This window comes from Giraffa tippelskirchi, chromosome 5 (genome assembly GCF_054371585.1).
Source record: "Giraffa tippelskirchi isolate mGirTip1 chromosome 5, T2T-mGirTip1v1.2.pri, whole genome shotgun sequence".
NCBI lineage: Eukaryota > Metazoa > Chordata > Mammalia > Artiodactyla > Giraffidae > Giraffa > Giraffa tippelskirchi.
Genome location: NC_137279.1, coordinates 9,136,212 through 9,159,632, shown reverse-complemented (window position 1 = coordinate 9,159,632; position 23,421 = coordinate 9,136,212). Strand labels below are relative to the sequence as shown.

Genomic DNA, 23,421 nt, shown 5'->3' with positions numbered 1-23,421 from the left:
TGCTTCTCCTGGATCAGAGCCTTAATACCACCCAAAGGAAACCACTCTTGACTTTTGTGATAGTCACTGTTTGCTCTTCATAGTTTTACCATCTATGCCTCCCTAAAAATACACTGTTTAGTTTTGTGTTTACTGCTTTTGCTCAACATTATACTGATAAGACTCATCCATGTGGCTGCATGTTTTTTTCTTCCATTGCTATTCCAGTGTCCCTTGATGTCACTGGGGGATTGGGTCTAGTCCTCCCTACTGGATACCAAAATCCTCAGATGTTCAAGTTCTTTGTATAAAGTGAAGCAGTTTTTGCACATACCTATGTTTATCCTCCTATATACCTTAAATCTAATCTCTAGATTACTTATAATACCTAATACAGTGTAAATACTATGTAAGTAGTTGTAATAAAATCTAAATGCAGTGTAAATAGTTGCCCTTTCCATGCTCTGAAACGGTTAAGAGCTCTGACGTAAAAATTTTCTGTCTTCTGAGGGTATAACTTTATAAGGGCCATAAATCAGTCTGAACCTAGGCCTTCTTCCAGGGATAGCATATTGAGAATATTTCCTATTCCTTACATGGTCGTTGCCCTGTTGAAGTTTTCTAGCTCTTCTTGAATCAGTCTTGATAATTTTTTTCATTTAATTTTTTTTTTGCAGATTCATTAGTATCAACATAAGGAGAACCTTTATAATTTGTAGTATGTCTGTATTTAAAATTTTATCTTTATTTTATTCTTACTATTGTGTTTATGTTTCCCTTTTCTTTATTAAACTTGTCAGCAGCGTGGCTTTCTTATGCTTTGAGTGGTTGGTACATTTATTTTTATTCTTCTGTTTAATAATGGAAGCACTTAAGGCTATTAATTTTCATCTTAGTGCAGCTTGGCCATTTTCCATAAATTGCAACTTTTAGTGTTCCCATTGCCGTTAATTTGAAGTACACTTTTTAAGTTAGATTTACTGAGGTATAATTTACTCACTGAAACTTTTCCAGGTATACAGTTCTAGATATGCAGTTCGAGTTTTGATAAATCTATTCAGTTGTGTAACCACCACCACAGTTGTGATATAGAACATTTTTCAGATCATTCCAAAAAGTTTCTTCAAGTCCCTCTGTAGTCAGTTTTTCGCCTAACTCCTGACCACCACTGAACAGATTTCTATCCCTATGAGTTTACTTTTCCAGAATCTAAATGGATTTATATAATATGTGGCCTTTTGGGTATGGTTTCTTTGGCCTAGCATAATGCTTAACATCATTCATCCATATTGTTACGTGAATAGTTAGTTCATTCCATTTTACTGCCAAGTAGTATCCTAGTATATGAACCACAGTTTATCTGTTCACAACTTGATAGACATTTAAATTGTTTCCAGGTTTTTTTTTTTCTATTATAAATAAATAAAATTCCTATTGTACAGACCTTTGTAGGACATTATTTGAGTAAATACCTAGAAGTAGAATTGCTGGGTTGTGTGATGACTGTATTGTAAGAAACTGCCAAACTGTTTCCTGTAATGGCTGTACCGTTTGACGTAGTCACGGGCAATGTATGAGCTGTGGTTCTGTATCCTTGCTTGCACTTCTATTGTATGGTTCTGTAGTTGTAGCCTTTTGAATAATTGTGTAGTGGTATCCCATTGTGGTTTTAATTTGCAATTCCCTAGTGACAAGTGGTGTTCAACCTTTTAGGCTTGTTATCACCAGATCTCTTCTTTGGTGAAGTGCATATTCTAATCTGTTATGCTTTTTTTTTTTAGATTTTCTTCTTGTAACTGAGTTCTCTCTGTTCTAGATACAAATTCTTTATCAGATGTATATTTTGCAAATATTTCTTGCCAGTATGTGCCTGTAATGCAGTGCCTTTAAAATTTTTTTATTGTGGTAAAAGTCACATAATATAAAACCTACTGTTTTAACCATATTTAACTGTACAGTTCATTGGCACTAAGTACATTCACTCTTTTGTGCAACTATCACAATCATCCATCTCCTAAAGTTTTCACCTTTGTAACTGCATCTCTAATATAATAAGTATCTTTTGAAGATTTTTGTTTTGATGAAATCTAATTTATCATTTTTCATTCCTTTTGGGGTTGTATTTTTGTGTTTTATCTAGGAAGTCTTTACCTAACCCAGAGTCACAAAGATTTTATCATATACTCTCTTCTAGAAATTTTATAGTTTTAAGTTTCATATTTAACTCTATGTAATCCGTTTTGAGTTGACTGCTGTGCAGTGTAGCAGACCTGGATTTGTTCCCTGCGTCGAGAATATACCCTGGGTCCCCTGGAGAAGGGAATGGCTACCCACTCCAGCATTCTTGCCTGGAGAACTCCATGGACAGACAAGCCTGGCAAGCTACAGTCCGTGGGGTCGCAAAGAGTCAGACACAATTGAGCAACTAACACTTTCACTTTTCATTGTGTGTGGTGCAAGGCAGGAATCAAGATGTGTTTGGATAGCTGTGTGTTCCAGCACAATTTGTTGAAAAGACTGTGCTTTCTCTTTGAGTTACCTCAGCATCTTTGTTGAAAATCAGTTGACCTTATCTGTGTAGAACTATTTCTGGATTCCAGTCTGTTCCTTTGGTCCATGTATGTGTTCTTAAGCCAGGAGCACACAATTCTGATTTCTGTAGCTTGATATCTATAAGTCTTGGAATCAGGTGCTGTGGGTCCTCTAACCTTTGTATTTCTTCTTTATTTTGGAAGTTGTAGGTCTTGTACCTTTCCTTGCCTTGCCTTGAATCAATTTGTCAGTTTCTACAAAAAGTCTGCTAGGATTCTGATCGGCATTTGCATCTACAGATCAATTGGGAGAGAGCTGACATCTTAATAGTATTGAGTTTTCTGATCTATGAACATGGCTCATCTCTCCATTTATGTAGAGCTTCCTCTGTTTCTCATCAGTGGTTTTTAGTTTTCAGCATACAAATTTTGCACATATTCTGTATGATATTCCTAGGTATCTCATGGTTTTTGATTATATCCTCAGGTTACACGTCTACAGATTCAACCAACCCCAGACTTAAAAAAGTATTTAAAAAAAAAAATACCAGAAAGTCCCCCAAAGCAAAACTTGAATGTGCCACTTGCAAATTTGCCAGCAACTATTCACATAGCATTTACATTGTATTAGGTATTGCTGAGTAATCGATAGATGATGTAAAATATATGGGAAGATGTGCACACGTGGCTTATATGCAAACACACCACTTTATAGAAGGGACTTGAGCATCTGAAGACTTTGGTATCCACAGCTGCGCAGGGGGTCTTGGAACCCCTGCAGATACTGAAGGTTGACTGTATTTTAAATCATTTCGTTCTTTTAATTTCCTTAAGAGCAGTTTTGATTTCCCCTTTGGCAATGGAATTAGTTTTAGTTTGCATCCATTGTCTCATATAGATAAAAAGAAAAGCAAAAAACATTTTTTTTTTGCTTGTGATGATAACTCTTAGGATTTACTGTAACAGTTTTCCTGTGTATCACACAGCGGTGTTAGCTACAGTCAGCATGTTGTGCATTACACCCCTAGTACTTATGTTTCTTATAACTGGAAGTTTCTGTTTTTGAAGTGATGAGCTTTTTATATTTGTTGATAGAATTTTTGTTGTTACTAACCTCTTGTTCAGTTCAGTCACTGAGTTGTGTCCGACTCTGCGACCCCATGGACTGCAGCACTCCAGGCCTCCCTGTCCATCACCAGCTCCCGGAGTTTACTCAAACTCATGTCCATTATTAATTCCTAATTTTAAAGTTTCTTTGCAGCCCAGTGTAGGGTCACTTTTTATAAACAGTTCATAGAATTTGAAAAGAAGGTATATTTTCTATATAATGTAATAACCAATATAGATAAGTATATAATATATATGTATTTATATTATTAACATTTATTTCAGTATAAAACCATGTGAAATCTATATAGTCAGATTTACCTCTTTGGACTTAATCTGAATCTTTTTTAGTAGTATAACATGAGTTATTTACAGTTATTGATGTAACTGAGTTTTTTTTACTTCTTTCCTCTTATTTTAGACTGTTTATAACCTGTCCTTTTTGTTTCTTTTGTTTCATTATTTTCCTTTGTTGTTTTGATCAGGTTTTCTTTGTTGCTTTATTCTCTAGTGACTTGAAGAGACTTTGACATGGTAATTAAACATTCTTATTCTGCCTACCTCTATATTTAATATATTAATATAAGAACTTGTAAATCTCTATTCAGAATGAAAAGTATGGTGGTTGGTATGCTGCAGATTTTGGCAGGCTTAAGTACTCTTTTCTACTCCCCTTCATTCCCTCCCCTTCCCTTTTGTGTTAAGATAATCTGGAATTTAATTACCAGTTACTGTTTTTTTCTTTAATGCTATGCAATTTCTTTTTTGTAGTAAAATTTTTTCATAATATTTTCATTGAACTTCACAACCACATGAATGGTCACTTAAGTGTTAACTGTTTTGTTGATTTCACAGCTTACTAGTATTTCTTTAGTATACCCCATGTTCCCTGGAGTTTTTTGTTCTGATTTATCTCTTTCTGGTGACTTTTTTCATTAGTTGTTTTTAATTGAAAATATGTGTTTTTGAATATTTATCTCTCCCGCAAAGAATTTTTTCCTGAAACTTGATTTTAATTAAATGGATATGATCAAACAATCATTTTTTCAAAGTGTGGTGTATTTTTTGAAAATATTAAAATAGAGCAGGAGGATGTTCTAATGATTTAATCTTTACAGAGTAATAGCTTGTTGATTTCAAATTTGAATTTTGCCCTTAGTCACCAAGAATAATTATTTTTTTTCTAGGTCTCCCTCTTCTTTCTTCATTCTTTCCTTCTTTTCTTCCTCTCAGCCAGTCTTAGCTCTGGTGATTGATTTTTGAGTTTTGGCATTTCCAATGCAAATTGAGTCTATTCTATTGCTACTTTTACTGGTGTGTTGGTAGGTATTATAATTTCCACCTGTAATCAAATATTCCAGCTTTAAAAGAAGTACCTTCATTCTGAATGTTTGAAAAACCTGAAGGAAGGAAGAGCTTAAAATCAAGGCCCAAGAATAGTGTATTCTTGTTAAGCTTGTCAAAAATAATTTCATAGGAGAAAAGATAGTTTTTCACATGCTTATATTTTTCTTTGGATTTTTTAAAAATTTATTTTTAATTGGAGGATAATTGCTTTACGATATTGTGTTAATCTCTGCCATGTGAAAAGTGAAAGTGTTAGTTGTTCAGTTGTGTCCCACTCTTTGCAACCCCATGGACTGCACATATGACAGGGAGGGAGCAGAGGACAGGGAAGCCTGGCGTGCTGTAGCCCATGGGGTTGCAAAGAGTGGGACACAACTGAGCGACTGAACAACAACAGTGTCTTTGACACAGTGCTGTTATTTTTAATTGAAGTGTAGTTGCCATGCAATGTTATGTTAGTTTCAGATGTATCACAGTGATTCAACATTTAAATACTTTTTGAAAGGATCATCACAATAAATCTGGTAACCATTTGTCCTCATTCAGAGTTACTGTAGTATATTGACCAGATTTCTTATGCTCTACATCATATGCCGTGACTTTTTCGTTTAATGACCGGAAGTTTGTACCTCTTAATCCCCTTCAGAGTATTTTTAACGTGACATTTTTCTTTAAGGATTATAAACTGTTTGCCATGCTTTTCTAGAACACATCCCTGGTGGCCAGTCCCATTCCAGAGTATAGGAGAAGCCCCCACTTAGGAGGTGACCCAGAAAACAGTAAATCAGGACAGAGCCTCAGTTGAGCAGTGAGTTAAACCAGCCTAGAGAGAGAGAAATTTAGACCAGATAGTCAGTGACAATAACAGTGATGGTGTGTGAGAAAGGGGGCCTTCATTTGAAGAGTTAGATTTTTCCTTTTGGTTGATACGAAAAACGGTACTGGTAAGAACAATTTTGTAATAGGTAAATCCTTGAAACAGAGACTTGAACCAGAGTTTATCATTGAAATATGACTGATGTGCTATCGCTAGGGAGCTTTGATGAGCTCAGTTAATTACTGCTTTGAATTAATTGGACGTTTAAGACCAGTATGTCATTACAGAGAGCATTTTAGATAGATATCCAGTACTGTGCAAAGTGACACTAATTAGAAGATGACGTTGTAAATAATTCTAATACGATTTTCTAATGTTTTGTTCAGTTTTTTAAATGATAATTTTTTCTTCTTTAAAACTTTTAGTATCAGCTTACATAATATGTCTCTCTTACCTTCTTGATTATTCCAAAAGGTTATTTGTTCTATTATACATAGAGCACGTCATAATACATAATTTTGAATATGTGTAAATACAGGACATAACCTCTGGAGCTATTTGATTGTTATAATTGTAAATTTACCTACTAACAATCACCGTTTTTAAAAAAGCTTTCTTTTGAACTTCAAAAAAGCATCTCTATCTGCTTTTATTTCTTCATCCCCTACTCTGTCTGTAACACCCTTGAATATAATTCTGTCCCCTTATTCCTTTGCTTAGTTACTTAAAAGATCACCAGTGTTCTTCTTAATGCTAAACCCAAAGCCTTTTTCTGCCTTTCCCATCTTTCCTTTGGTCCGTATGACACCATCAACCTCTCCCTTCTCTTGGCTTCTTTGGGCCTCACTGTCCTCACTTGTTCTTCGCACTCTGAACGGCACCTTCTCGGGATTCTTCGCTGCCCCTTTTCCTCCGAGTTGAATTTTTTGAGTTGAGTTCAGTCTACGTGCTTTCTTCCATTTATTCTCTGCCACTCTGAGGGCTTCCCTTAACATCAGCTGGAACATCTTATAACAACTGAGTCCACTTAGCTGAGCTCAGTTGCTCTCCAGCACAGTAGCTTAAAGAGGTTATGAGTGCTTTTTTGTCTCTTGGTAGCTGTTTGATTTTACAGATGATATATGTCACCTCCTCTTATATTTTAAACTTCACTTCCTTTCTTTTAATGCCAATACACTCATGTGTCAAAATTCAGATCCTCTAAAAGGCTATCTGGACTTCCCAGTTGGGGCTAGTGATAAAGAATTTACCTGCCAGTGTAGGAGACGTGAGTTCGATCCCTGGGTCGGCAAGATCCCCTGGAGAAGGAAATGGCAACTCATTCAGTTTTTTGCCTGGGGAATATCATGGACAGAGGAGCCTGGCGGGCTACAGTCCATGGGGTTGCAAAGAGTAAGACATGACTGAGCACAGCACACAGCATAGCAAAAGGCTATATATATAGTAAAATATTTCCCGCCTTTCTGCCATCCACTCAGCTCCTTTGCCCAGTGGCAACCAGTGTCTAATTTCTTATATGTTTTCCAGAGATGTATAAATTCTGTGTAAATCTTTGCCCCCATTTTACAGACAAGGAAGTTGAGACTCAACGATTTCAGTAATTGGCTGAGATCATAGAGATGGTAAGTGGCAGAGCCAGAATTCTAATGTGAGTCTTCCAGTTAAAAATCTGCTACATCTCAGATTCCAAAAGCCAGGTGGTATTGCTTTTTGGATTTCAAATCTCCTCCTATTTTCTGTTCTTACTCAAACATTCATTTATCCACATAAATTCTTAGTCTTTGTAAATGGAATCAACATTCTCTGGCCATCAGTTTTGAAATGTTGTAATAATAACTGAATCCTTCTTGTTCATTCCCTCATATACAGTCTCCTTCCAAGTGTCTCTCATATTCATCCTCTATTCTGCACCCCTAACGCTGGGTTCCGCCTCAGGCCATCACCAGTAGATGAATCACTGTCTGGATTACTACCATAAGCTACAGGATGGCTCCTTAACTCTCACCTTTCTTTGTTAACTTATTTACTGTTGCCAGAATAATCTTCCCAACACTTTAGATGACGTTATTCCTCTCCAGTGGCTTCATTTTTTCTTTCTCATCCTGTTTAAATTATTCTGCCTAACGTTCAGAGCCCTCTAATCTGGCCTACTCAATATTTCTCTCTCTTAGCCTTCATACGTCTCCTCTTACCACAAATAAGCATTTCATATTTTGGCCGTACTGCCCCAGTTCTTCTTTACATCACCTAGACTGTCTTCCCTTCCATCACCAAAAACCTACTTTGTGTTTCAAGTCCATTTCCATGCTTTCCACAGTAGTGTTTGCTGCTGATGGTGTTTTTGTTATTAACTAAGGTTTTCTTTCAATTGAAAAAGTATTGCATGCACATGATATGTATATTAAAAACAGCAGTTCATAGGTACATGATGAGCGAAATACAGGTGTCTTCTATCTCTTCTCTCAGGTGTCCTCTGTAGAGGTGGTCACTGTCACTGGTTTCTTAGGTGTCCTTCCTGAATTTCTTCATCCACATGCAAGCATGTGGATGTCCCATCTTTTCTCTGTACAAATGAAAATAATACTCTATGCATGTTAAGAAGTTTTTATCGCTTAAGAGTGTATCTTGGAGAACATCTCACATTAGCACACAGATCTACTGCATTCTTTCACCAGCTATATAGTTCAGTTCAGTTCAGTTCAGTCGCTCAGTCGTGTCCGACTCTTTGCAACCCCATGAACCGCAGCACGCCAGGCCTCCCTGTCCATCACCAACTCCCGGAGTTTACTCAAACTCACGGCCATTGAGTCAGTGATGTCATCCAACCATCTCATCCTCTGTTGTCCCCTTCTCCTCCTGCCTTCAATCTTTCCCAACATAGTACTCTCTCTTTATTCCCAGTCCTTCATCAATGGAAGTTAGAGCTGTCTCCAGTATTTTCACTGCTGCTGTTTACATTGCTACATTGACTGATTTGTTTAAAAGAAAAGAAAAGTTGCTTTTGTGGACATAAATTTCCAAAAGAGGAATTTAAGCGCTTGAAAATATTTTGTATTTAATGCCAGTTACCAATCAATGAGATTTACGTCCTTTTCCTTTCTATCAGGGCTTCCCAGGTGGCTCAGTGGTAAAGAAACGGCCTGCCAGTGCAGGAGATGGGGATTTGATCCCTGGATCATTAAGATTCCCCTGGAGTAGGAAATGGCAACCCACTCCAGTATTCTTGCCTGGGAAATCCCATGGACAAAGGAGCCCAGTGGGCTACAGTCCATGGCATCACACACAGTTGGACGTGACTTAGCAACTGAGCCCACACACACGTGCACCTTTCTGTCAACAGTGTGGGAAAGGGCCTGTTTCCCCCGTACCGTTTTCAGTGTTATATGTTATTAAATTTTAATCTTGGCCAATCAGATTGGTGAAAAGCAGCTCTAATTTTAATTTAAAATTTTCAAATTATGAATGAAGTTTAACATTTTAGAAACATTTGTATAAATTTTTTCTGTGAACTACAGATTTTTCTTTTGGGTTGTTTGCCTATTTATTAGTAAGAACTTGAATATAAAGATTAATGGAACTTTGTTGACTTTACATGATATGATTTTTTTTTCCAGTTTTGTCAATTATCATTTTACGTTTTCTTTTCCCGTGTTAACTCTTCATACTTTTATAGTTTCTTTTGATTTATCATAAAAAAAGAAAAAAGAATCAAGTTTTATTTTTTCCAGGTGACTGGCCAGTTGACCTTGAACTGTTTTTTACCTAGTCTCTCTGATTTGAAATACCATTATCATATATTAAATTCTTTGTGTAATTGAATCTGTTTCTGGGACCAGTTCTCTTTCGATTTCTATGAAGTAGGAAAAATTTATTTTATTTCTTCAAATTTATTATGTATTTTAATGTTTGATAGAGCTTGCTTTATCTGTCATTATACTTTGTTAGAATTTTCTGATTTTTATTTTTCCATATGATCTTTAGATAAAGGTTATCTAAGTTCTCCCCTTCCCCCAAGATTTTATTGACATTTTTACTGGGGTCATATTAAATTTATTGTTTAACTCTTCGTGAAATTTAATTTTTAATTGTTCCCCTAGTCTTTCAGTTTTGCTCATCTTCTGAAACTTTGTGAGAGAATGGGAGTTATTTTAATTTAACAGGACAGTTATTTGACCATATATGTATTGTTATAGAGTCCTAAGAGTAAATATCCAGGATGAGCCAATAGTCACTATGCTAGAAGCACGTATTCAGGGTTAACTGCAGTGAAAGAAAAACTAGCATCTTGATTTTAGTAATACATCAGACCACCTTAGTCAGGAGTAGAGTAAGTGACCTGAAATGGAGAAGAACAGAGAGACAGCCACTCACTTATTAGCTAGATAGAATCTACACTGTCAATTATTTTTAAATATATATGTGTGTATATATACACACACACATATATTCATTTATATTCAGCTAATATTTAGAAAAGGCAGAGGAACCAGAGATCAAATTGCCAGTATCCGCTGGATCATCGAAAAAGCAAGAGAGTTCCAGAAAAACATCTATTTCTGCTTTATTGACTATGCCAAAGCCTTTGACTGTGTGGATCACAATAAACTGTGGAAAATTCTGGAAGAGATGGGAATACCAGACCATCTGACCTGTCTCTTGAGAAACCTGTATGCAGGTCAGGAAGCAACAGTTAGAACTGGACATGGAACAACAGACTGGTTCCAAATAGGAAAAGGAGTACGTCAAGGCTGTATATTGTCACCCTGCTTATTTAGCTTATATGCAGAGTACATCATGAGAAACGCTGGGCTGGAAGAAACACAAGCTGGAATCAAGATTGCCGGGAGAAATATCAATAACCTCAGATATGCAGATGACACCACTCTTATGGCAGAAAGTGAAGAAGAACTAAAGAGCCTCTTGATGAAGGTGAAAGAGGAGAGTGAAAAAGTTGGCTTAAAGCTCAACGTTCAGAAAACTAAGATCATGGCATCTGGTCCCATCACTCCATGGGAAATAGATGGGGAAACAGTGGAAACAGTGTCAGACTTTACTTTTTTGGGCTCCAGAATCACTGCTGATGGTGACTGCAGCCATGAAATTAAAAGACGCTTACTCCTTGGAAGGAAGGTTATGGCCAACCTAGATAGCATGTTTAAAAGCAGAGACATTACTTTGCCAACAAAAGTCCGTCTAGTCAAGGCTATGGTTTTTCCAGTGGTCATGTATGGATGTGAGAGTTGGACGGTGAAGAAAGCTGAGCGCCGCAGAATTGATGCTTTTGAACTGTGGTGTTGGAGAAGACTCTTGAGAGTCCCTTGGACTGCAAGGAGATCCAATCAATCCATCCTGAAGGAGATCAATCCTGGGTGTTCATTGGAGGGTCTGATGTTGAAGCTGAAACTCTAATACTTTGGGCACCTCATGCGAAGGGTTGACTCATTGGAAAAGACCCTAATGCTGGGTAGGATTGGGGGCGGGAGGAGAAGGGGACGACAGAGGATGAGATGGTTGGATGGCATCACCGACTCGATGAACATGGGTTTGGGTAGACTCCGGGAGTTGGTGATGGACAGAGAGGCCTGGCGTGCTGCAATTCATGGGGTCGCAGAGAGTCGGACACGACTGAGCGACTGAACTGAACTGAATATTCATATCTCTTAGATAAGATAAATATGTTGGAACTTCTGCTTGTGAGGAGTAAACAGTACATAATTGATAATGACCTTAATAAAAAGTTCATCACAGCTTTTTTAACAAACTGTATTTTTTAAAACGTATAGATTTACAGAAAAATGGAGAAGGTAATACAGAGAATTCCCACATACTCACAACCAGTTTCCCCAGTTATTGATGTTTTATATGAGTATAGTATGTTTGTTAAAATCAATGAATCAGTATTGAAACATTATTATTATTAACCAAAGTTCATACTCTGTTCTGACTTCTTCAGCTTTTACCCAGTGTCTTTTTTGTTGCTATTGTTCTAGATCCATCTAGGATACAACATTATATTTAGCTAACATGTCTCCTTAGGTTCCTGTTGGCTGTGGCAAGTTTGACTGAAGTATGTTCTTATGGAAGAAAGATACAGTTTTTCTAAAAGCTGGAACATTTACAATGAGTAGACAGTTTTAAGGTATGTCCATGTTTTAACTTCTGTGTTCCTTTCTCTTTTGCATTTCAGGCGCTCTGTGAATGTGCCTTGCAGACTCCTTATGACAGCTTGAAACTTGGGATGCTGTCTGTCCTTGCCACACTGTCAGGGACCATTGCCGTCAAACATTACTTCAGCATAGCTTCAGGTAAAGAGAAGAAAGGAGATAATATTTGGATAACATGCTAATCTTTTATTCATGTCATGTTGATATTTCAAGTTATTTCCTCTGTAAAGCTTTAGAATCAAGAAAGGTTTCAGTTTCTTACTGTTACATGTTAGTAATTTCTTCAAAAATGATTTCTTAACTAATTCCTAAGATAATAAAATCTTGCATCCTTGATCTTAACTCAAGGCTATAGTTTTTCTGGATTTGCCCTTTTTTGCATTGTATGTGGATGAAACAATATTTTTGAGAGTGCTTAAAATAGCTGGTTTGCTTTTGTATGTCTCTGACTTAAATTGCCCTTCGGATTTAAGTATATTTCAAAGGCCAAGTGGTGGTGAATTTTAAAAGCAAATGTCAAATGCTTCCTTTTATGCATATGTTATCCTTCTGGAAAATGAAGTTTTATTTTAAATAAAACTTTGCCTCAGTTCAATAATGCTTTCCTACTTGCCTGTTCAAGATGATTTAACTCCAAAATGCTTTTATTAATGCCTTATGAGAAGCTTGCTTACATAACACACTTAAGCCTAAAGGTTTTTGTTGTTTTAATGCAAGTTTTGTAGGATCTCTATTGCTTCCTTTTCTAGTTCAGTTTAGTTCAGTCGCTCAGTTGTGTCCGACTCTTTGCAACCCCATGGACTGCAGCACACCAGGCCTCTCTGTCTATCACCAACTCCCAGAGTTTACTCAAATTCATGTCCATTGAGTTGGTGATGCCTTCCAACCATCTCATCCTCTGTTGTCCCCTTCTCCTCCTGCCTTTAATCTTTCCCAATATCAGGGTCTTTTCGAAAGAGTCAGCTCTTCGCATCAGGTGGCCAAAGTATTGGAGTTTCAGCTTCAGCATCAATCCTTCCAATGAATATTCAGGACTGACTTCCTTTAGGATAGACTGGTTGGATCTCCTTGCAGTCCAAGGGACTGTCAAGAGTCTTCTCCAACACCACACTTCAAAAGCATCAGTCTTCAGCACTCAGCTTTCTTTATAGTCCAACTCTCAGATTCATACATGACTACTGGAAAAACCATAGCTTTGACTAGACAGACTTTGTTGGCAAAGTAATGTCTCTGCTTTTTAATATGCTGTCTGTCTAGGTTGGTCATAACTTTTCTTCTAAGGAGCAAGCATCTTTTAATTTCATGGCTGCAGTCACCATCAGCAGTGATTTTGGAGCCCCCCAAAATAAAAGTCTGTCACTGTTTCCTCTGTTTCCCCATCTATTTGCCATGAAGTGATAGAACCAGATGCCATGATCTTAGTTTTCTGAATGTTGAGCTTTAAGCCAGCTTTATCACTCTCCTCTTTCACTTTCATCAAGAGGCTCTTTAGTTCTTCTTCACTTTCTGCCATAAGGTTGGTGTCATCTATATATCTGTTATTGATATTTCTCCTGGCAATCTTGATTCCAGCTTGTGCTTCTGCCAGCCCAGCGTTTCTCATGATGTATTCTGCATATAAGTTAAGTAAGCAGGATGACAATGTATAGCCTTGATGTACTTCTTTCCCGATTTGGAACCAGTCTGTTGTTTCATGTCCAGTTCTAACTGTTGCTTCCTGACCTGCATACAGATTTCTCAAGAGGCAGGTCAGGTGGTCTGATATTCCCGTCTCTTTAAGAATTTTCCAGAGTTTGTTGTGACCCACACAGTCAAAGGCTTTGACATAGTCAATAAAGCAGAAGTAGATGTTTTTCTGGAACTCTCTTGCTTTTTTGATGATCCAGCAGATGTTGGCAATTTGATCTCTGGTTCCTCTGCCTTTTCTAAATCCAGTTTGAACATCAGAAAGTTCAGCGTTCATGTGCTGTTGAAGCCTGGCTTGGAGAATTTTGAGCATCACTTTACTAGCGTGTAGTTAGTTACTCTGAATTGAATTAAGAAACTGCCTTATGCGTTTGTCTTTTTTATGGCTTCACAGCATATAAACTCACTTATTGGGTAAAGGAAATTCCCCACCATATGAGTCTTGATAGGAAGCTGTAGAGACCTGATGCTCTATTGCCAAGGCTCCTGCCATCTAGGGTGCACACAGCGGTCTGGACCCAACTAATCATTTTCATACTGGAGAATAAATTGGAAGGCAGTAACCACAAGAAGTAGTGATATCTGAGAATCCATTCTGATGATACAGCAGTGACCACAGCAGTATCCAGTTTTCAGGGTGCACTGTAGCAGGGATGTTTGCTGTATCTGGTCCTTTGGCAGCAACGTAAGCTGTGGCAGCAAGCAACAGTAACAGCGGTGATCATGTCTTCACTGGGCTAATTCTATGCATGGTTTGGGCTATAGCCTTTGGTTGGTCTCTAGCCTCAGCTTATTCCTGTCCATCTTTTGAGCTTAGTTTTCCAACCTTTTCAAGAATTGTGTGAGGTACCTCTGTATTAGTTATCTATTGCTACATAATAAATCAAAACTTTGTGTCTTAAAACCACAGTTGTCTGCCATCTTCACCAGACTGGATGGTCTGAGATGGCCTCATTCACCAGCTACAATTGGAAAGACTTTCAGCTGAGGCACCGTGGTTCTCCTCCTGTCACTCTTGGCAGTCTAGCTTGGGCTTGTTGACATCATGTTTCTAGGTTTCTATCAGCAGCGGAAAGAAGGCAAGCCACCAACATTTGAGCACTTTTTTAGCCTTTTGCTTGCACATGTTTTTTAATGTCTCATTGGCCAAAGCAATTCACATGGCCAAGCCCAGATAGATGGAGAAATAAACACCTGTTGATGCAAGGAATTGGAAAATTACATTGCAAAGGGGCATGCCTACAAGAGATGAGAGAGATTATCACAGCCTTTTTTTAAAATCAACAATTAAAAAAAATCAACGATCTACTTATATTCATTGTGTTTTCAGTAAATTCTTTTTTCTACATAAATCAGGCAGTCTCGATTTGTTGTTGTTCAGTTGCCCAGTTGTGTCCGACTCTTTGCAACCCCATGGACTGCAGCACGCCAGGCTTCCCTGTCCTACTCTGTCTCCCGGAGTTTGCTCAAACTCGTGTCCATTGAGTCAGTGATGCCATCCAAACATCTCATGCTCTGTTGCCCCTTCTCTTGCCCTCAATCTTTCCCAGCATCAGGGACTTTTCCAGTGAGTCGGCTGTTCGCATCAGATGACCAAAATAATGGAGCTTCAGCTTCAACATTAGTCCTTCCAACGAGTATTCGGGGTTAAGTTCCATTAAAATTGATTGGTTTGAGCTCCTTGCTGTCCAACGGACTTTAAGGAGTCTTCTCCAGCTTGCAGTTAATATCCTTGACTGACATCACACACTGAAAGAGCAGCAGTAGGCAGAGTATTAATTTTATCTTACAATTTATAGGCGCCCTCCCATACCAGGTCTTTTTGTACAAGTACCTGTGAAGTGAGGCGCATGCACGGAAGTTACAAGGATTGGAGCTGAGGCTCACAGGGTTTCAACGGCGCGTCCAAAGCTACATACCCATGAAGCACCTGAGCCCAAGGGCTCTGACTCAGGATTCTTTTCTATACTAAACTGACCTAGGTACAAGATGTCTTTCTTTTTCTTTATTTTCTAATTCCAAAGACCTTTGTAAGTGTGTCAGGTTATAACATTCAAGCACTTCACAAGCTAGATATTTTCTTTGTCCTTTTTTTGAATTTTGTTAAATTGTAGTTTGTATATGGAATTAAGCAAATAGCTTAAACAACCAGACTAGGTAATGCTCACAAGAAATAAACGTTGGGTATTTTCTAAAGTCAGATTATTTCCATAACTAATAGTAAATATTTAAGTATATTTTCATTGATTAGAGTTTTAGTGTAACCAGGTAAACAGTTTGTAAAACAGACTTAAATTTAGTGTGTCTAAATTATCCCTAACAAATGGGTTTTAAGCATGTAAGGTGTTTAGTATCGCACATACCTAAGAAAAATGCAAATTAAAGCAACACTGAAATATTTTTATAATCCATCAGATTGGCAAAGATTCAAAAGTTTGATAATATGCTGTGTTGACAAGGGTGTGGCTAATCAAAAGCTACTCTCATTCACTGCTGGTGGGAATGCATTAAATTATTAAATTATTAAACTTCAGCATAGGTAATTTGGAAGTACTCATCAAAATTGTAAGTGAAGAACATAGAGAAATTCCACTTCTTGGAATTTATCCTACTAATTTATTCTCACATTTGAGAAATGATAAGTACATGGTTATTCATAGCATCATTAATGTAGTAGCAAAATATTGTCCATCACTGGAGATGGAGTAGCATAAGAAGGTCCATCAGTAGGGAGCTCATTAAAGAAATTATGATTCATAACTGCAATAGCAACCGGTGCAGCTTACTAAAAAGAATATGTGGCATGGAATAATCTCCATGACATAATGTCTAGGGGGAAATAAAGCAGGATGCACAGCAGTATATAAAACAGGAAAAAAAGGATTTTGCTTACAAATGTGTAGACTCTCTGCAGTGATACACAAGAAATATAACCTTAGGTGGATGAGGAAGACTTTTCACTCACTAACTTTTTACCTTTTTCCTGCTATTGTTGAACTTTTTGAACCAAGTAAATTTATCTTAGTAAATTATTTCTAAATAAAAAAACTAAAAATAATAATTTTATCCCTGAAACAATTGACATAGAAAAATGCTCACAAATATTATATTTTAAAGGCAGAATATTGACAGTATCTACTTATCCTGATTATGAATTTTAAAATTGTAATTGTATGCATGGGGGAAAAGATTTTTTAAAGTATTACAGAAAGTTAATAATAAGGTCATGCTGGTTTGTGAGTTTAGGGACTTTTTTTTTTCCTATTTTTCCCCCCAAGTTTTCTTTGACATCTCGATGAGAAATAAAAAGAAAAAAAGCAAGTTCAAAACATATTTGTAAATTTATAGATGAGTTGTCATTGTCCATATTACATGTACAAGGGAAAGAATGGAAAAAATTACAATTTCCATTGTTTTGTAAAAGAAATCATAGTTTCATCTTTCACATGTTTTGCCTTTTGAAAAAACACCGAGGCTTTATCTACGCTAGTAGTTTTATGTTAAACTGGAAATCAGTAAAGTAACCATATGTCCCAAACTGCCTGGGGTAGTCTTGGTTTATACTTGTTGTTACTAGTAATAGGATCCCCTTCAAACCTCAGAAAGCGTGATTGCCCTCGGTGTAAAAGACAAGGTTATAGTTGATAGGAATCATGGAAAAATAAACAGAGCAGAGAAAGACAGAAATGAAAGACCCTGCTGAGAAGTTGAATTAGCTTTACTCTTCAGATTCTTCTTGATACTCACTCACTTATAACTGAGAGCTTCTCTGCTATAAATAAAAACATTCACAGCATAAACCTTATGTTACAGAATTTCAAGTGTGACTTTTAACTATAGGATAGAACTTAACATATAAAGCACAAAGCTGGTACATAATTAACAAGTTTATATGACCTCAATGGCAAGATGCTTAAGATCTTTAGGTTTCAATTTCTTCTGTGAAAATAGTATTGAATCAGAAGATCTCCAAGTCCTTGCTAGCTCTAAAATCATAAATTCTTACATAAACCTTCTGCAGTATAACTCTATGCCAGCAATTGAGGTAGAAACAGCAAACTTAAAATTTTTGTTTCTCTTTTCTCTCCTCTCTTGAATGAAAGGTTTTTATCTGGCGAGAAGCCTTGTAATGATTCTATTTTAATGAGAATCCATTTGAATGCCAAGATACAATCTTGGCTTTTGCTGTTTCTTAGTCAATTTTTATTAATATTTGAGTGTTATGTTAATTTTAGATCTTAGTCATTACAAAACTACTTAGCATATACTTATTCTAAGTATGTGAACAGGAGAGAAAGGAATGGTTTTGTATATTGATCATAGGGTAGAGGTAGAAAATTTTGTTGAAATTTATTGTTAAATATTTTCTCTTGAAAATGATTAAAAAAAAATGAACCTATAAAATGAACTGCTTTTGAACTGTGTAAATTAATTAAATCTGTCCTACTTTTCTTTGCTTGTTTAGGAAATGTGAGTTCATCCCCTAGATCCTCTGATTTAGTCAAATTAGCACAAGAGTGCTGTTACCATAATAACAGGGGCATTGCAGCTCATGGAGTGAGAGTCCTAACTAATATAACTGTATCCTGTCAAGAAAAAGGTAAGTTTGATCAAGACTGATATTATGTATAAACTTCTAGAGTTTCACCAGAATCCTGTTTGTATTTCGTTTTTTAATCCCTTATTATTTTTAGACTGTGTGCTTTTATCTGTTAGTCACCTCCTCCTGAATGTTCTTAGGGCAAATTTTCTCAAGACTACTTAATTCTTTGGAAAAACAAAACGAGGACCTTGGGATTGGGAGTGCAGAACTGAAAGGTTTTGTGGAGCATTGCCGATCTCCTCCTCTTGCTTTACCTTTGCACATGTGGTGCTATGGATAGAGACTGCTTATAACTATCCAGTGATTATCAGTTTGTTCACTTGTTTAAAAAAAAAACTAGAAAATTTAGGGGAGAAAAATCATATGAAGTTATTGAGAGGCTTAAGTAACAAATAGTTTCACCTAGGGGGCAAATGAATTAACAGAGCAAGGTAAATTAAATTGTCCTGGAATTTCTCTCTAGGTATCTATAGCATTAAATGACTTGCATAGTCAAGAAGGATGTGCATAGAAAATAATGCATATATTTTGTTGTATTCTTAACATCTTTTGACCTAAAGAAATTCATGCTGGTGTTCACAAACAGGAATGCATTCTGGATGTTTCATTGTGCCAGCGCTCATTTTGATCTTTGTTAAGGATCAGCAGTCCCTCTTATCCCCACTAGGCTTCAGCACTGCTTGTGACTAGTACCTTTGTTTTCCCAGCACCTTGATCTTCACCAGACATTGTTTGCCAAGCTCTTACAGTGACTCAAAAGGCATTTAAGTTGTTTGTTCATTATGATTTCAATGACTCAATTTTTGGCATTAAGTATTATCTACTATGTAACACAGAAAATTGCTCTGTATTCTCAAAGCTGACATATATTAATATTAACCTGAATGTAGTTTTATATATATATACACACACACACACACACAGAACTTCAGAGAAATTTTAGCTCGAAAGTAGTGAAAAGATGATATACTACTGGTATTACATGAGACATCTAAAGGGTTCATTTCTTTATGATCTGACTTAAAACACTAGTAAGATGAAATGGGATCTTGATTATTTCCAGAAAGCATTTCTACTTCAATGAGGAGGTTGCATCCTAGGTAAAAATGGACCTGCATGATGTTAGACTAGTTTGGAAGATTGACACACACCATGTTGATACGTGGTTTGCTGTTCCTAGTATTTTTCTTAGCTAAGCTGTTTTGTATTTTCTTGTCCTGAAATTTTTTCTTCTGTGTGCATGTGTGTGTGTGTGTGTGTGTGTGTGTAATCTTCTCTACTTGACCATTAAAAACATGGTATTTTTCCTCTAGACCTTTTGGCCCTGGAACAAGATGCTGTCTTCGGCCTGGAATCCCTTCTGGTGCTTTGTAGTCAAGATGATAGCCCAGGTGCTCAAGCCACTTTAAAGGTGAAAACATCAGCTATTTTAATAGAATGCCTGTTTCCATTGCCGGAAGTGTAGATTGCCAGTCTCTCTGTAAAGGATCAGATAGTAAATATTTTAAGTTTTGCAGAAAATGCACTCTTTGTCACAACTACTCAGTTCTACTATTATAGGGAAAAAAATAGCCATGGACAATGTATTTTTTTTTTTTTTTTTTAAGGGAAGGGTTAATGGTATGACTACGTTCTGGTAAGATTTTATTTGCATAAACAGGCAGGATTTGGTCCAAGTGCAAGAGTTTGTCAGCTTCTAGCTTAAATATTTGCCCTCGATCTTCGCTTTCAAAGCTAGTATTTTGACTGTTGTTATTCCAGAAGATAGATGAAGTAAAAATTTGAGTTTGGCCTATTTTTCATCAGATGAAAGTATTTGTTAAGTTGTAATAGATATGTATGATGGTCCTAGATAATGTAAAGCAAAGTTAAACAGAGCTCCTGTGCTTTTGCAAGTTTTATAATCTGAGGTAACACTGATAAGGTCACAAAGAACTAATGAAATTATTGCAGCCCAACTCATAAATGTGTTAAGTGTATATTAGTTTATACACTATAGAAGCCCTAGTTTTAATCCACTTTCACCTAGCTTTCATCCTAGAGGTAGTTAAAAATTTTAAGGTGAAATGAGACTATTATTGAAGTTAAACATGAAATGTAATATTTGATGGCACAAAATAATTAAGAAAAGTAGGACTGATAGAAGTAAAAGGCTGTTAGATAGATACTGGAGAATGTAGGAACTATAGCTTGTTTAAGGTATAGTTTGAGAAAAATCATGACTTATTTTAACATGTTAAGAAAAGGTATGATGTGGTTGTAATGATGAATAATAAACATGCTAGTGCTGTTAAATAGAAGCTGATAATCAAGAGGTGGTGAAGGAAATAGGCACCATGTGATTGGCAAATCCCCAGAATCCCTGTGGGACCACAGTACATTTTTTGTGCCTGCCAACAACCTTTTTCTTGATTCTTCCTAGTAACTTTAGAGAGTTACTTTCTTTAAAGCTTCACTTCCTACCTTCCAAATGTGACTAATCCACTTTCTATTCAATATTCAGATTGCTCTGAACTGTATGGTGAAGTTGGCCAAGGGCAGGCCCCATCTCAGCCAGTCCGTGGTTGAGACCTTGTTGACTCAGTTGCACAGCGCTCAGGACGCTGCCCGCATCCTGATGTGCCACTGCCTGGCCGCCATTGCCATGCAGCTGCCTGTGCTGGGCGATGGGATGCTCGGTGACCTCGTGGAACTCTACAAGGTGATCGGACGGTCAGCCACAGACAAGCAGCAGGAGCTTCTGGTAAAGAGCTACTTTTCAAACCTCCTGTGGATGAATGGGTTCCAGTCTAGGGAGGATTATCAGGAATCGAAGAAATCAGCAGGTTAAAATAATTAGCTAAGACCAGGAGCATGCTGAAGTGAAAATAGGGTGGGGACCTGGAGCTTTTTGCTATTTCCACTTTTGATATAGAAAGCCCTGTTTACTTCACATGTAAAACTGCTTTCTTCCTAAGCCCTGTCAAATCAGCTTAGTGTAGCCAAAGCCTTCAATCTGATAGTTTTGCTTTATTACAAAGGATAAAATGAAACCAAAGGGTTTTTTTCCCCTCTTTTCCACAAAGCAAATAAATAATGAACCAAACCCTATTTTGTCCTTCCAAAAATATAAGTAAAAAGACCTAGTGATATCAGCGACCACAAGAGGAATTAAATCAGTTCCTCTTTGCCAGTCCAGGACCTCTTTAGCTATTGAGGATCCAGTTTAGGTTTCAGTGCAGACCTGGGGTTGGAAAAGGTACATGCTTAGAAAAAACCAGAAGGCTTGGAAGCTGTGTAATATTGTTTACTTGAAAGTTCTCCAGGGCTGAGCGTAGACTACATGCTAAATAAGCATAAATTAGATATAAGCTTTGAAGTAGCCGCTCCATATTGTTTGTGGTCATCTGATTTTATGGCTTGGGAAAAAGCTTAATGAAATTACTTACTCATGCCCATTTTATGTTTAATCCTGCAGGGGGCATTGTGTAAAAGATCGCCCCCATCTCATCGTTTGCTATCAGGAAAGGTTACCCTCATGTCTTAAGTGGCAGTGGCCGTGGAAATCATGCATTTATCACCGTATGTATTGATCCTAGTATGTGTTGGCTTTGCAATACTGAGAAGCAGGTAGCCAAGTCTGCTTTTCATTGAAGCAGCATTTTCAATTAATGTTCTTTATTCCTTTTTTTTGTTAGTACTATTTTTAAAACAACTTTAAATTATGAAATGAAATATTCAAAAACACATCAGGAATAATATGATCCGTCACTTAGTTTAAGAAAAAAGTGTTGCTAGTTCAGTTGACTTGTACCCGCCAGTGAATCTCCCTGATGGTGTCTTCTTCCTTCCTATCAGGACAGGTAACCACTATCCCGAAACTGGTGTTTGTCATTCCCATACGTGGTGTTCTATAGTTACTGCCTTAGTATATCTCCTAAGTGATATGCAACGTTTTTTGTATGTTTTAACTTTATATGTTATCGTACTACATGTAATTTTTTGCATTTTGCCTGTTTCACGTGAATCTATATTGATTCTGTATTGATAAGAGTATTTCTGGTTTATCCATTTCATTGCTCTATAGTTTTTCATTGTGTGATTATATTAATATCATAGTTCATCCATATTAATGGGCATTATTTCTAATTATTTGCTATTATACGCAATGTTCGGGGAAGGAAACGGCAACCCACTCCAGTATTCTTGCCTAAAGAATCCTGTGGACAGAGGAGCCTGGTGGGCTGCTGTCTGTGGGGTCACACAGAGTCGGACACAACTGAAGCAACTTACTCTCCATGCATGCATTGGAGAAGGAAATGGCAACCCACTCCAATATTCTTGCCTGGAGAATCCCAGGGATGGAGGAGCCTGGTGGGCTGCCATCTATGGGGTCGCACAGAGTTGGACAAGACTGAAGTGACTTAGCAGCAGCAGCAGCATACACCATGTCCTGAGTAATGGAATAAAGTGGAAATTTAGTAAGTGTCAAAGGAAGACAAATGTTGTTCTTTTTCAGTAGGCTCTAATTAGTTTTTCAGCCTTCTGGGTAAAGTTATCTATAACATTGGATAGAGTTAACGATTTTCTTGACTTTGTTCTTGTTTGATGTTAGGTGAGCTTGGCCACGGTGATTTTTGTAGCCAGTCAGAAAGCACTGTCTGCTGAAGTAAAGGCAGTGATAAAGCAGCAGCTTGAAAGTGTTTCCAATGGATGGACTGTCTACCGAATTGCCAGACAGGCATCCCGAATGGTACGTACTACCCTTCTGTGGGAACTGGGTTGGTGAAAAGGGCAGATTACGAACCTTTAGGTTATGTGATTGTTACTCCTAGTCAAAACTAAAGATGAAAGTGGAAGTACTTTTTAGTTATGGGGTTAAAAGATGATGAAGGAAAGGACCTAATTTTTAACATATACACATGAGAACAATATATACGTTGTTATGGGGAAGTTCCACAGGAATTCAAAAAATAGGAGCTTTCCGGCTATAGGTTGTTAGCAGCACTTTCAGTTTACCCTGTACTCTCAGAAACACAGCTCCCTCCCTCTCGTGTTTCTCTCCTCCCCTTTCAGCTTCCCACATCTTTCTTCCCTTTTTCTCCTCCACCTTATCTTATACTCGCAGGACAGTGAGCATCCCTCGCCCCCAGGCATTAACAGGCATTCACGGCCCCCAACTCCCTCCCTCTCCGTCAGTCATTTCCA

General features: G+C 37.3%; 1 protein-coding gene across 6 annotated transcripts in view; it reads left to right on the top strand.

Annotated features, from left to right (window-relative positions):
* Positions 1–23,421, top strand: part of INTS7 (integrator complex subunit 7) — an 87,477-nt gene that overhangs the window by 34,985 nt on the left and 29,071 nt on the right. For all 6 annotated transcript variants that reach the window (XM_081489737.1, XM_081489735.1, XM_081489733.1 and 3 more), the window contains 5 exons: positions 11,969–12,086; positions 18,097–18,231; positions 19,548–19,645; positions 20,738–20,977; positions 22,829–22,966. In XM_081489737.1, coding sequence (XP_081345863.1) covers positions 11,969–12,086; positions 18,097–18,231; positions 19,548–19,645; positions 20,738–20,977; positions 22,829–22,966 — 729 coding nt within the window. The remainder of the gene's footprint in view (positions 1–11,968; positions 12,087–18,096; positions 18,232–19,547; positions 19,646–20,737; positions 20,978–22,828; positions 22,967–23,421) is intronic.